At 33.2% G+C, this 15,522-nt stretch overlaps 2 protein-coding genes across 15 annotated transcripts in view; one reads left to right on the top strand and one right to left on the bottom strand.

Annotated features, from left to right (window-relative positions):
- LOC139514503 (E3 ubiquitin-protein ligase HECTD1-like) overlaps window positions 1-7,148 on the top strand; it is a 39,353-nt gene extending 32,205 nt beyond the window's left edge. For both annotated transcript variants that reach the window (XM_071303850.1, XM_071303849.1), the window contains 6 exons: window positions 406-742; window positions 1,132-1,748; window positions 2,042-2,117; window positions 5,317-5,413; window positions 5,963-6,113; window positions 6,544-7,148. In XM_071303850.1, the coding sequence (XP_071159951.1) occupies window positions 406-742; window positions 1,132-1,748; window positions 2,042-2,117; window positions 5,317-5,413; window positions 5,963-6,113; window positions 6,544-6,826 (1,561 nt within the window). In that variant the 3' untranslated portion in view covers window positions 6,827-7,148. The remainder of the gene's footprint in view (window positions 1-405; window positions 743-1,131; window positions 1,749-2,041; window positions 2,118-5,316; window positions 5,414-5,962; window positions 6,114-6,543) is intronic.
- Window positions 7,149-11,553: 4,405 nt separating this feature from the next.
- Window positions 11,554-15,522, bottom strand: part of LOC139514501 (uncharacterized) — a 46,127-nt gene continuing 42,158 nt past the window's right edge. For 4 of the 13 annotated variants that reach the window (XM_071303835.1, XM_071303834.1, XM_071303837.1 and 1 more), the window contains exon 8: window positions 11,652-13,255. In XM_071303835.1, the coding sequence (XP_071159936.1) occupies window positions 12,463-13,255 (793 nt within the window). In that variant the 3' untranslated portion in view covers window positions 11,652-12,462. Of the gene's footprint in view, window positions 13,256-15,522 lie in introns of all 13 variants that reach the window. The other 9 variants (XM_071303831.1, XM_071303832.1, XM_071303838.1 and 6 more) reach the window with 5 other exon arrangements.

Below are 15,522 nucleotides of genomic sequence, written 5' to 3'. Positions count from 1 at the left end.
AAAGGCATTTCTTTTTCTTGCAAGAATGTCCTGGAGACATCTACTTTCAGTGAAGACTTCCAAGTCAGTTCAGGTGTAACTGGAGAGCATGAATTTCATTACAATATTACATGTCTTCAACTAGACTCGAAAACTGGGACCTCTACGTTACAAGGCAGCAAGTATATCTACTGAGATAAAGAAGAACTTCCTTAGCTCAACCTCTCAGGGCTGACTAAGTATCTACTACATTTACTAAGGGATGCAATCCTGTCACTTAAAAAATAGACTTCCAAGAGTTCACTATCTTTGTTTAGATTTGTTGTTGTGTCAACTGCCTATTTATAATTCATCTATGTTTATATTTTAAATCAATGCAAAGTTAGGTATAACATTATTTCAGTCTAGGATAAACTTTTTTTGCAGGTCAATTGTATGGTTACAAGAGAGAAGAGATGCCACTTTGGAGAGAAGCAGAGGTGCATTACCTCGTAGGGATGAGGGCGGGGAATACAGAATTGGTCGTCTGAAACATGAACGTGTTAAAGTACCAAGGGGAGACCACTTGCTAGAGTGGGCTGTACAGATGATGAGATGTCACTGTCAGAGAAAGTCAATCCTGGAGATAGAATTCTCTGGTGAAGAAGGGACAGGGTTAGGACCCTCATTAGAATTCTATGCCTTAGTAGCAGCTGAACTACAAAAGAAAGAGTTAGGACTTTGGTTATGTGATGATGATGCTCCTAATAAATTAGAAAGACAGGTAATAAAGTCAAATCTATGATAATTAGTCAAAACATGAAAATGATTATATATTACATGAAGTAACAGTGTTTCTTTCTAATTTTCTGTGGTGTAGTAATCCTTTTATTTCTTCTGTCAAATCAATACACGGATAGATCTATGGATATCAGTTATTGAAGTTATTGAAACAACACATGAATAAGAAAATAACACTTTATATATTATTTTATGCATCTTAAGATATTCCATGATTTACATTCATCAGGAATGTTTAAAGCCAAAATTTGAGGGAGGGAGTTGAAACCTTAGTTTCTTTATACTTTCTAAATCTGATGTTTATGAACATGTATTACAATTATTTATACTAGCAATAATTTATTTTTCTCATGATTTTTTTTTTTACTGTAGATTGACATAGGTCATGGTATAAAGCCACCAGGGTACTACATTCAGCGAGTAGGAGGTTTATTCCCAGGACCCTACCCACAGGAAAGTCCAGACATGCATAATATTGAACAGCTTTTCCAGTTTCTTGGAACTCTTCTTGCCAAATGTCTTCAGGACAAACGTATTATTGACATTCCCTTATCAAGACCTTTCTTAAAGCTAATGTGTATGGGTGAGGTTGGTCATCATATTACACAACAGTATACACAGTCACTTCATCGTTCAGTAGGGAGCTCCATGGAATCTTACCACTCCGACCTTCCCAGCAGTAATACGACTAGCTATACAACATCATACAGTATTGAGGACATGGACAAGGAGTTAATACTTGATCCACCAAAACCTAAACAACCAGAGACTCCAGCATGGTATACAGGAATATTAAATGATGATGATTTTGAAATTATTGACACACATCGAGCTGTATTTCTTAGTCAACTCAAAGATTTGGCTAATCAAAAACAAAAAATATTGAAAGACAAAACATTAACTCCTGATCAGAAAAATATTCTTATTCAGCAGTTAGGGCTCAGAAATCCACAGGATCCTGAGGATAAATATAGATTGGAAGATTTAGGGTAAGTTTAAGGGAAAGTTAAATAGATTCATTCAAATATTTAGCAAAGGATAATTTCAATATCAATGCTAGGTTTACTATAGGAAAAAGAGAATAGAGTTAAATCAAAGGATAAGGATAATTCAAATTTAATTTTGATGAAGATACAGAAATGATGTAATGTTACAGACTATACATTTTTTGATAAAAAATCAGGATATTTCTTTTCAAAGTTCTATCATGCACTAAATTGAAAGGTTTGACCAGAGAAATTTTCCATAAATTAGGACTATGGATTCATCTTTATATTTTCAGAATAAATTTCCAGTTCAATCCATCATCAAAGGTATATGGTTATACATCATATGATCTCAAACCAAATGCAGAAGATGTAAGTATTTACTGTGAAGTCATCAAATTACATGGCTAATATTTTAGGATTTTATAGCACATAAAAATAATTAAATAGATTTTAAAATACAATACTGCAATCCCCTAAATAGAGGAAGTGGTATACTGAGTTGATTCTGTCTGTTTATCCCATTAAGTTATTGTCATCTGTTTCAAGAATTACAAGTAATAGCTTCCTGAAATTTGTTATCAGGTTTATGTCAGCATGCTATACAGTGCAACACATTTTCAGATTTATTCCTCAAATTCCTGATTACCCAATATTTATATATTATTTTAACACATCCTTGACATGTATGAAAATTTCTGCTATTTTTTCTGCAGAACCACAAATAAGAGCCTCCTGAAATTTTCAATCAGGCCTCCAGGGCTTTCCATTGAAATTGAAGTAGAAGGCTCAATTAAAATTATAGGCGGCTGTAACATGCGTTCGGCGAAGCCGGACGGCCACCAAGCTGTAAGCTTGGTGCCTTACGGCAGGGGGTCTGGGGGCCGCTCAAGGCCCCCAGAAGCTCTGACATAAATAGAGCAAAATCCTGCATTCTCGCAATCTCCTGGCACCTAATTTCATCTTTCAAATGACCATTATTTATGTATGAAATTAAAGAAAGGAAAAAAAAAATCAAAGAAATTTCATTTTTTTTTATGTTAGTTTTTTATTTTCATTACCTTATGCTTAAAATTTATTTACTTTTAAAGGAGTTTTATTTAAATAATCATCCGGTTTGTTAGAAATCTTGATTGATTTATTTTGCATAACTACGTGCATTTGTAAACAAATGACCCCCCTTTTTCTCTCTAAAGACTGTTACGCGTATTTTAATCATAATTATTTCTCAAGCATTGACAGAAAATTGATATATCCTCTGATTTTCCTTTTTTTTGTAAACTGTTCAATAAGTAGGATACATAAATCATTAGGAAATGTTATTCATTTGAGGTCGAGTCAACAATATTCTACTTTCGTTTTTGGCCTTGATTCTCTGAACACCACGTGGGCTTTGAAAAATGAACTTCAAAAGATACTGTTTTCCAGATTCTGAACAATATGATCTACTACACTTTCTTTAATTTGACTAATAATATTCCATAACATAAGATTGTCATTCTATCTGATTGTCTTCACGTTTCAAAAGCCAAAAAAGCCAACGAGTTAATGACCATCGGAACGTCTCTATTGTTATCGTTCAATGACCACCGGAACGTCTCTCTTGTTATCTTTGAAAAGAAACGTTGCATTCTGACTTTAAATAGACAACCAATCAGTGACCTGAATTCATGTGAACTATATTTAGCCCAAGGTAAACACTGACTTTTCATCCTTGTTTATCGTGACCGCGACTTTGCGACAATACCTCTCTCGGCTGCCTGTGACATTTGAAAAAGATATTTTTTTCTTTTTGAATTTATATTTTTGTCAGTGAAGTAGCCGGCACTTGAAGCCACCGTAAGCGGCGGATTTCCGCCGGCTACCGGCTTCAATGGAAAGCCCTGGGCCTCAGGTGAACATGCTTTACTGTGTATTGGGTTTTCAGATTCAATTCACATCAACTTCCTGTAAAATAGTTTAAGCAGGGTATCGTTACTGGTTTTATGAGTAGATTTTAAAACTAGAGGCTTTCAAGAATATGTATAGCTCACCTGACTCTACTTCGGTTTTAGAAATCATATAAAAAAAGATTAAATTTGGATACAAAGTAACAACACTTGGCCAGCACTTCATTTATAGGAAAGGAACATTTATGCTATGTTTGGTTTCATTCAATTCAGTGGTTCTCTAGAAGAAGACTTTTGCATGTATTTCCCATAGGGTCCTATGTTAAACTAAATCCCCCCACTGGCGGCCATCTTGGACATTGGATTGGTGACAAAGTAACAACACTTGGCCAGCATCTCATTAGGAACATTCATACTATGTTTGGTTTCATTCCCTTCAGTGGTTCTCTATAAAAAAGGATATTTGTGTGCATTTCCTATAGGGTCCTATGTTTAAACCAAGTCCCCCGCTGATGGCCATCTTGGATGATGGATGGGCTACAAAGTAACAGCACTTGGGCAGCACCTCATAAGGAGCATTCATGCTATGTTTGGTTTCATTCCATTCAGTGGTTCTCTAATAGAAGTCATTTGTATGCATTTCCCATAGGGTCCTATGTTAAACTTAGTCCCCCCACTGGCGGCCATCTTGGATGTTGGATCTGCGATTAAGTAACAACACTCGGTCAGCATCTCATAAGGAACATTCATGCTATGTTTGACTTCATTCCTTTCTGTGGTTCTCTTAAAGAAGACATTTGTATGTATTTCACATTGGGTCCTATGTTAAACTAAGTCCCCCGCTGGTGGCCATCTTGGATGATGGATCAGCTACAAAGTAACAACACTTGGTCAGCAGCTCATAAGGAACATTCATACAATGTTTGGTTTCATTCCATTCAGTGGTTCTCTAAAAGAAGTCATTTGTATGCATTTCCCATAGGGTCCTATGTTAAACTAAGTCCCCCACTGGTGTCCATCTTGGATGATGGATCAGCTACAAAGTAACAACACTTGGTCAGCACCTCATAAGAAACATTCATACTATGTTTGGTTTCATTCCATTCAGTGGTTCTCTAAAAGTAGTCATTTGTATGCATTTCCCATAGGATCCTATGTTAAACTAAGTCCCCCGCTGGCGGCCATCTTAGATGATGGATGATAGGCTACAAAGTAACAACACTTGGTCAATATGTCATAAGGAACATTCATGCAATGTTTGGTTTCATTCCATTCAGTGGTTCTTTAAAAGAAGTCATTTGTATGCATTTCCTGTAGGGTCCTATGTTAAACTAAGTCCTGGCTGGTGGCCATCTTGGATGATGGATGGGCTACAAAGTAACAACACTTGGTCAGCACCTCATAAGGAACATTCATGCAATGTTTGGTTTCATTCCATTCAGTGGTTTTCTAGAAGAAGTTCAAAATGTAAAAAGTTAACGCCGACGCCGGACGACAGACGCCAAGTAATAAGAAAAGCTCACTTGGGCCAAAAATATGTTGTTTTTTTAAATAATTTAAATAGACGTTCAATGATTTGTCAAAGGCATTTCATTAACTAAATCCAAGTCATAATATTTGTCAAAGGCATTTCATTAACTAAATCCAAGTCATAATATTATTATTTTGTTTGATTTTTTAAGGAGGAGGTAACTCTAGAAAACATAGAAGAATATGTAGATCTGGTCACAGATTTCTGTTTAAACAGTGGTATCAGGAGACAGCTTGATGCTTTCAGAGGTATTTGATACAGTATGATTTTGTCCTAAATTTTCTACAACAAATAATATCACTGAATTGTCTCTTATGATATATACCTTACACTACAAAGTAATGGGAATATATATATTGTATTTACACTTTTACTTTAGTATTAAGCTTTTGGATGCTTTATCTATTATTTTACATATTAAAGATTGAAATCTTCTTGTTAATCTTGTATATGTGATCATATTTCAGGAGATGAAGATCCCTAAAGTTTTTGAAGTTACTAGGTCTATGATCAAGTTCATAGTTACATGTATAATATTTAGATACAGTCAGTTATTGTACAATAGACACATCATTTGAGCTGCACCTCTTGCACTGTTGGGAAATGTATCACATTTACAGTATTTAGGAATTCTATCAATTATTTTATATTGTGCTTGTTGTCTGTAATACAATTATGATTGTCAAAAGTCAATGTTGAGAAATCCAACCCTGTTAAATCACTATCACAAAAATACTCAGAATGATTATAATTTTTAACATTTTTGATATAATAAGATAAACTTTATAATATTTTAGATGGCTTTAACTCTGTATACCCTATGGAGAAATTACATTCCTTCAGTCCCACAGAATTAGCCTCCTTGTTGTGTGGTGACCAGACCCCAGAATGGACTAAAGAGGACATACTCAATTATACTGAACCAAAATTGGGATATACCAGAGAAAGGTAGGCATATTGAAGTATGGTGAAAATGAAAACTGTATAAACAGACTTTAAAAAAAAAAGAAATTTTTTGTAATTTGAAGTTTAAAAGAATTCTCAACATTTTGGTTTCTGCAGATTTTAACTGGTCACTACTATAATACTGAATAAATATATAAAAAAAGTTATTGCTTGAAGATGTAATATTTTTTTTATTAAACATGGCACCTTACGTGTATATCTATGTTTTTCTCTGCCATCTCTGTATAATATTGAATTTTAATTAAAAGATAGCATTTGCATTTTGTTGCTCAGAAAAAATGTGACAAAAAAGTAATGTCCTTATTAAATATAATATGCATACAATCTGGCAGTAACAATCATGATTATATTCCTTAAGATCATCATAATTCATTACTAGATAAATACATTGACTGTTTTACCTTATTTACAGCCCTGGATTCCAGAGATTTGTCAGTGTTATGGTAGATCTGAGTTCTGATGAGAGAAAAGCCTTCTTACAGTTTACCACAGGATGTTCATCCCTGCCACCAGGTGGCCTGGCAAACTTACACCCAAGACTGACTATAGTTAGAAAAGTGGACGGGATTGACACCAGTTTCCCGTCAGTAAACACATGTGTTCATTATCTAAAACTACCTGAATATTCCTCAGAGGATATTCTACGCGAGAAATTGTTAGCTGCAACTTCAGAAAAAGGATTTCATCTTAATTGATGAGAAAATTTTAGTCCTGAGAGTAGAAAATGAAGTATCAGTTCTACTTTCTGTTTTATGTGATTGAAAATAATTGAATTTGAAAATGATAAAGACATATTTCTGTTGTAATTGATTATATTATTATTTATTTATAATTGCTTTTTGTAATACATTAGCAACTTTGTATAGATATAAGTCCTTTAACTTACTGTTGATGTGTGATAGAATGTTTTATTGAAGTGAATGGATGTATTCAGGGAATTATGATCAAATACATTATGCTCTGAAACATAATGTGAGAGTGAAACCTTGAATAATTATCAATAAATACCCTCCCAAATGTGTACGTTTTTCACCATTTTAGGTTAATCTAATATGACTTTTACTGTTAAATGATTGTAATTCTGATAATGTGTATATTACAACACATAGATTTTGTGCAATAGATGAGAGGACGTTTGTATTAATATTGAAAGTGCTTGTGGTTGATTGTTAAGAATAATGTGTTTGTATAATTTGACAGTGTGTTCTGTTTAAATTAGGTCAATATAAAATTTGTTTTTCACATAACTCTGTGATTTTACACAGTAAAAATTGTTAAAAAAAAGTGTTTTTGGTTTTTCTTTGCCACCTGAACTAGAATTGTAGAATACTTGAGCTGTTTTGGTGTGTAGATATATTTCTTGACTTTATTGTTTATAATGCTATCAAATGTTTACAAGTCTGAATAAGCCTCAATTTATATATAAGTACAAAAAGGAGATTTAGTATAATTGATAATGAGACAACTATCAACTAGAATTCAAATGATGTGGATGTGAACTATTATAGGTCTTTGTACAGCCTTCAACAATGAAAAAAAGAGCCATACCATAGTCAGCTAAAAAAGGCCCCAATATGAAAATGTAGAACAATTAAAAAAAGAAAACTAGCAGCCTATCTTATAACCAGATGTTCCGCAGGGTGCAGCTTTATACAACCACAGAGGTTGAACCCTGAACAGTTGGGGCAAGTATGGACACAACATTCAAGCTTGATACAGCTCTTAATTTGGATTGTGATTAAATAGTTGACACAGCATACCGGTAGGTTTCTGACACAGAATGAATGTGGTCTAATGAACTTAAAAAATTTAAATTTACCTATTATGGTCCAATATCCAAAATCTAAATACATGGCCATGAATTGATTCAGCATATCAAAGAATCCCAAGAATTCAGTTTTTGATGACCTTTTGACCTCAATGTGGACCAATTTGATAACAGGGCCCAAAAATCAAAAACCTAAATACATGGCTAGATTTAGCATACCAAAGAACCCCATACATTCAAATTTTGGACCCCAATTTGGACCAACTTGAAAACTGGGTCCATAATCAAAAACTTAAATACATGTTTAGATTTAGCCTATCAATGAACCCCTAGAATTCAATTTTTGTTTGAATCAAACTAAGTTTTATTTTGGACCCTTTGGACCATAATGTAGACCAATTTGAAAACGGGACCCAAAATTAAAAATCTAAATACACGGTTAGATTCAGCATATTTAAGAACCCCAAGAATTCAAGAAGAAAACCCCATTGAAATTGGTCAAGAAATAAGCAATTTAAACAAAGTATTAGAAAAGCATTATTTTTGGCCCCTAATTCCTTAACAGTTTGGGCCAATACCCAAAAAATAAATCCAAACCTTCCTTTTTTGAAATGGAAACTTATGGTACAATTTCAGAAAGATCCATACTCTTACACACAAGTTATTGATCCCTTTTGGGCCCCTTGTTCCTAAACTATTAGGACCTAAACCCCAAAAATCAATCCGAACCTTCCTTTAGTGGTTATAAACCTTATTTTAAAACTTTATTGATTTCTATTTAATTATACTAAAGTTATTATCCGGAAACCATCCGTCTTTGGACCACGACGTGATACCAATATATGACCAAATTTTTTTTTTATTTTTACGGTCGTATAAAAATTCAATTAACTACAAACAAATATGACAGACATGAACCAACAACCACTGAACTACAGGATCCTTACCTGGGGAAGGCAAATAAAGAACAGAAGAACAAACTGTAACCAGAGTGCACACGTTGAAATGTCTCGCCTGCTTTACTGACAATTGATTTAATGTTGATTGTTTTACTACAAGTTTCATTTAAAACTTACATGATCAAAGAAAATGAGGCCAAGGTCAGATAAAACAAACCAGAAATACATGTTTACCTTACAATCATTCGAAGCACCAAATATAGTTGACCTATTACATATAGTATACAAGAAACAGACCAAACCGTGAAAATATAAGGTCAAGGTCAAATAAAACCTGCCAGACTGACATGTACATCATTAAATATTCCCATACACCAAATATAGTTGCATACAATATCAGAAAAACAGAACAAAACACAAAAACTTGACTTTAACCACTGATCCAGGAAAACAAGGTCACGGTCAGATGACACCTGCCACTTGGACATGTACACCTTACAATCATTCCATACAACAAATATAGTAGACAGTTTGCTTATTGAATCTGAGCTATGGACTTGACCATAAAATGAGGTTGAGGTCGAATGAAAATTGTCTGACAGGCATGAGCACATTGCAAGGTACCCAGATGCCAAATTCTGAAATATAGTTTAAAATTTTTTGTGTTTGCCCTTTTGATATTGCCATTTGGTCAGGGAATTTCAGTTTAGAATTTTCCTTGGTGTTTGGTATCTTTGTTATTTTACTTTTTCCTATTATTCATAATAAGAGAAAACAATCTAAACTTTTTTCATGCCCCCGTCGTTGTAAGTTTTATCCTCGTCTGTATGTCCCAAAGTTGGTTTCTGTTCTCTAACTTTAGTTTGCCTCAACCATATGTTATGAAACTTATACACAATGGTTATTACCACAAAAAACAGATCAAGTTCGAATTTGGGTGGTGTTGCCTGAACCGTTCTGGAGTTATGTCCCTTTACAAATTGAAAAATTGCTGATTTTTTTCGTTTCAGTTCTCTTACTTAAGTTTTTTTTTACCAAATTTTATAAAACTTATACACAATGCTTAATACCATAAAATACAATTCAAGTTCAAATTTTGGTGGTGTCACTTTACTGTTCTAGAGTTATGCCCCTTTACAAATTTAGAAACTTCATAACATATGGCATCTATATACAAAGTATGAAGCATTAATGTGTTCTACCTTAGGAAATGTTAGGCTTTTAAGTAGTTTTAAACATGACTGGATCACTATTCCTGTCTCACTTTCTGCAACAAAAATCAGTTGTTAATGGCTAACCTAAAAAGATCAGTATTAAAATGCTTTACAATTTTTGGAAAAACACATACCAGAGTCGAATTTAAGGGTGGGGGCAGGGGGAATTTTTGGATCCACCACTGGATATATCTAAAAATCATTTGCCTCAATTTGAATCAATCTCAAAAGAAAATATATATCCTTTTTCTGGAAGCACATAAAGGTCTGCATACTCTCATTTCAGCTGCTGCTGTGAAATTATTGAGATATATATTTTGACATTTTTTGTTTTCAACTGTTCATTCTATATAATCATTGCCTCTGTGTTAGATTGACAAATGTAACTGACTGGTCATTCTATATAATCATTGCCTCTGTGTTAGATTGACAAATGTAACTGACTGGTCATTCTATATAATCATTGCCTCTGTGTTAGATTGACAAATGTAACTGACTGGTCATTCTATATAATCATTGCCTCTGTGTTAGATTGACAAATGTAACTGACTGGTCAATCTCAAAGAATTTTACTGACCTAGGAACAAAGTCTGAGGAGTTTTGTATCCTGTAAATTTAAAAAATAAAGGCCAAGGTAAGAATGCTTTTGCATACAGTTTTGTCATTCTAAGTGCTACAGAGTGAACGTTATGCAACAAACACAACTCAAGAATGTATTACTTGGGGTTAAAAATCAAATTCCAGGCCCATGATGCAACTGCATACCAAGTGTGAATTATCTAAGTCTTACAGTACAAAAGATATGAGCTGAACATGAAACAAGACAGATTGATGACATTGCCATTCCTATATACCCAAATTTTAGGGGTATAATAAACAATTGGTCACTTTTTTAACTGCAAAAATTATCCAGAAGTGTCAGAGATTCATAGAAATTAATGGCATATGGCAGGAATGCTTAATGATTCAATAATATTTGACATAATTGCAAGAAAAAAAAACCAGAAGACTTTTTCCTGCATGCAGTTATATGGGCAAGAAAGATGTCTGTGCCTTTGTGTCACTGCTAACTGCATGATATAATATAATTTGATCTTAACTTTCAACTTGGGGAAAGCAGCTAACCCATTCAATCTCCAGTAAAATATATCCCATTAATCACTCTACTACCATTTAGCCTTTTTTGCTTCTGGACTTTGAAAATATGAGGCAAGAGAATTGAGTTGAGCCATACCAGAAGATGCTTACCTAGTTGTAAGTGTCATTTGTCTTAGATCATTCTGGAGGTCACTTAATTGATAGGTAGGCAATACACGGCAATGCATTATAACAAGTTTTTAATTCACATGTGTCTGATTGTTTTCTAGAGTGCACATAATTTGTGATGCAGGTAATACTAGACTATCTCAATTTGGGCTTTATGAAATAATTTTGTCTCACTGCCTAAGTTCACAAGACAGATTGCCAGCTTTAACATCAGAAATAAAATGTTTGATCAATTTTTTATTTCATTTATTTTATAAAATACAAAAAAAATAGATTTTACTCAATACAACAAAAGTTTACCAATAAATAAAATAATTTACAAAATATAATTATCATACAAAATATTATTTATTCGTTGTGACATAAATTTTACACTAAAAAAACAATTATACTGCAAAAACAAGAAAATTAAGAGAACAAATGATTGTCTTATATTGAGAAATTTTAAATTGTGTAGACGAAAAGTTGTGTTTACTAAATAAATAGAGAAGATCTTGAAAAAAAGTTTTTTTTCTTCTTTGCCAATGGATGGGTCACAAGCAATATAATTCTCTTCAATTAAAAAAAAATTGGGCCTTGGTATTAAACTCTTTATGAGAAAATTACCTTATAAAACCTAATGTAGATTATAGGTAACTTAAGAAATTAAACTAAAAACGTGGACATAGACAATAGATGCAAGACAGAGATTCCAGAGCATGAAAATGCTGAGACATGTATGTACAAATATGGAATGCTTGTACCTCAATTATACACCACCACTATCAACACAATAGCATACTTAATACTCATCATCAGGGACATGTATTGCAGGAGAGACAAGAAAGATTACAATATTTGAATATAAAACATGGAAAACTTCTTTTCAAAATATAAATACTTTATCTTAGCTGGGTTTACACTTACAAAATATAAATACTTTATCCTAGCTAAGTTTACACAGGTTTACAAAATATAAATACTTTATCCTAGCTGGGTTTACACTTACAAAATATAAATACTTTATCCTAGCTGGGTTTACACCTACAAAATATAAATACTTTATCCTAGCTGGGTTTACACTAACATGGATTTCATGGAAAAAGCTTAAAATTTATGATTTCTTCTGTTTTGTTTATATCCTTCAAAATTCCAAAGAATGATAAATTAAATTTGTGTCATTAGGTATAAAACTAATCAAACATTCAAAAAATATTTTCTTGATTTTTAAGCTGTCTCTTTTTTGGAACTGGTTTTTTGTTCTTCTTATATAAACCATTTTCTCCAGCATTGTCATACAGTGAACCCTGTAATGTTGTATGTGATCGTAAATCTGGAAATGGGTTTGGTGGTAAAGGCTTGTTTTTGTGCTCTTCATCAACAAAACATTGATTCTGAAATCCTCTGAGTTTTTCAAACTGGTGATTAGCATACATTCCATGAGGAGCTGGAGGGGGGTCATCATCTATATGATTTGCAGGGACATTAGGAAGAATACTTGAAATTGCATATGGACTTTCCTTCCTGGAATCTCTACCGGCCAAACCAAATTTTGATTCCAGTTCTCCATCTAATATTGTAGCAGTATAAATTCTATCATCTCTCTGAGAAGACGTAATACTGTTTGATTCATGCTCATTATCAACACAAGAAGACGTAGAAAATCTAAACTCTCGGTCTGCTGACAAAGGTCTGTTTGATTCACTGTCAGATAAATAACTAGATTCTAACTCATTTGATTGTCTGGTATAACATTTTGATAGTTCATCATAGCCTGCTCTAGCTGATGCTCCTGAGGTCCCATGGATAGTAGATATTGCTGGAAGTGACATGGTATGGTTGCTATCGTCTTCTATGTTATTATTACTAGACCTCTCAGTCTCACCATTTTGTCTGGACTTCTTCCTGCGCTTGTATTTCTCTCCCTTTTCCATTTTGTTGTGTAAGTAGTTTACCCTATGATAGTCAGTAAGGACATAATCTGCTCGTCGTTCTGGGCTGAAATAGAAAAATGTAATTAGTATTATATGTAACAAAGAAACAAAGCGTTATGTAGAAATTTATTTTTCTGACATTTTTTCAACACCTCTTGTATAAAACTTTTTATTATATTATGAACAATTCATAATGCTTTGTATAATTCAAAGACACATGATTTAAGTGGCAAATCCAAGAATTTTCATCACAACCAACCTGCATGTGTTTTAAAGCAACAATATTCCAAACATCGAATATATATAATACTTCTCATTGACACTTACAACAAGAAATATGAACAATTTTGAAATGTCAAAGTTAATGAATCAGAAGCTTATTGATCTGAGCGTCATATTCTTCACAATTTTGTAGTGTATGGATGCTAGTGCAACAGTGTACAGGTACCTTAATTCGTACAGTTCATTGTATCATTTAGGCAAAATTTTGAATTAGAGTTATCTTCCTTTGTCAATAATTGTCGAAAAAATAGACTTGTACACCACTCACAACTTGTGCATTAATTATCAATAAAATTTTCTTGAGAATATAAAAATAAGAAGACACGATATGATTGCCAATGAGACAACTATCCACCAGAGACTCTAAATGTAGAATCCTCTCTCACAAGCAAAAAATTCCGCATACATCTTCATAAACACTAAATCAGTAAACTGATTTAAATTTTGAATTCAATGACATGGGGCTCACATATTGTATGCAAAGGAGATTCATGGATTCTGATGCTATTGTATACCAAATATCAATGATCTGTCATAAACCAATCACTTATTTTGAAATGGAACTTATAAAAAATCTTCCAACAAGATGCCAGAAAAATCAATCTCTACATCACACTTTATCATCACAGACAAGACAAAGACATCAAAGTTAGACTTGTATAAAAATAAATTAAAAAAAATTGGACATAGTTTTCTAATATAGACAAAATTCAAGAACAAACAGCAAACTCTGATGAAAGCCTGTTTTATAGTTCAAGAGTTGTATGTAGTAAAACTTGGGGTTCCAACAATGGACTAAGCAAGCGATAGTTATCACACAGAGACCATTTTTTTCCTGAATTTCTATATAAATACAAGATCAGCTTATTTGACCAATTCATAGTTGAGTCACATACTTTTCCACCTTTTTGAGACAATTACCATAGTAGACAATTGCTGGAATGTTCATTGAAATCACCATACAGGTAGTTTCTAGTTTATGTAGTAATGTTGAAAACTTATAAAAACAAGCTGATCTTTATAAGTAAAAGAATGACCTGGAAAATGTTTTACTGTTATAACTCAATTTCAAGAACACAATTTGAGAGAAATTGCAATCAAGGAAAAGTGAAAATAGAACTGGAGTAGCATTTCATGGTTTATATGCTATGGTTTAAAGCCTTGCCATGTTTATCACTGATTATGACTTCCAGGATTTGAATATCAGCAACCCGACATCTCATTGGTGGGACAAAAAAAATTGGTGAGGTTCCTTATACTATTTTGTTTTGTTTTCTGTATAGTGTTATGTAGACTGTTGTTTTTCTGTTCACTTTATTCTTTGGGACATTGTTGTTTTCTGTCCCATTTCAAATTATGGTTTTTGACTACCTCTCAGCATCTCCCTACTTTTTTTTAATATCATTATTGCAAACTTCCAAGGTCCTCTTAAACAAATTTCTCAGATACTTTAAGCAATAGGTCAACTGTAGTTAGTGTATGGATCATTGTCAAGTGTAAATATGTGGTGCTGCTCTAACATCTGATGATGTCAAACATCAGAGCAATCTCCGACTACATGTCTGTCTCCTTGAATTTACTTTCATAGTTCATTGGCCTTAATAAGGTGAGGTCTGTTTCTCAGATAATATTTGCAATAGGTCAACACTATTTGGAGTGTGGAATGATTTTTAAAGGTACGTGTCTGCCTGGCAGGGTTTGTCTGACATTGACCCTCAATTTCTTGGATTATTGATAGTGTTGACTTCAAGTGGTACCTGCAGTAGAACCTATATCTTAAAGATTTTCATCATTAATTCAATCATGATCAGTAAAGCAGGCGAGACATTTGAGTGTGTGTACTTTTGTTTGTAGATTTAAACCATATTGTTTCTGTATGATTAGATCCTGACCTTTTAAAAGAAAACTTTGTGTTACGATTACAAAGGTCCAGTCAAATAAATTTAAGTGATTATAAACAAAACATGAACAATGAGAGCTTAGAAATACCAACATATATTTCAATACAAACTGACTGAAGACTAATTAACAGAGTGAAATGCTCAGAAA

Source organism: Mytilus edulis, chromosome 3 (genome assembly GCF_963676685.1).
Source record: "Mytilus edulis chromosome 3, xbMytEdul2.2, whole genome shotgun sequence".
Taxonomy (NCBI): domain Eukaryota; kingdom Metazoa; phylum Mollusca; class Bivalvia; order Mytilida; family Mytilidae; genus Mytilus; species Mytilus edulis.
Note: the sequence above shows the minus strand (reverse complement) of the source record. Positions and strands in the feature narration are given on the sequence as shown.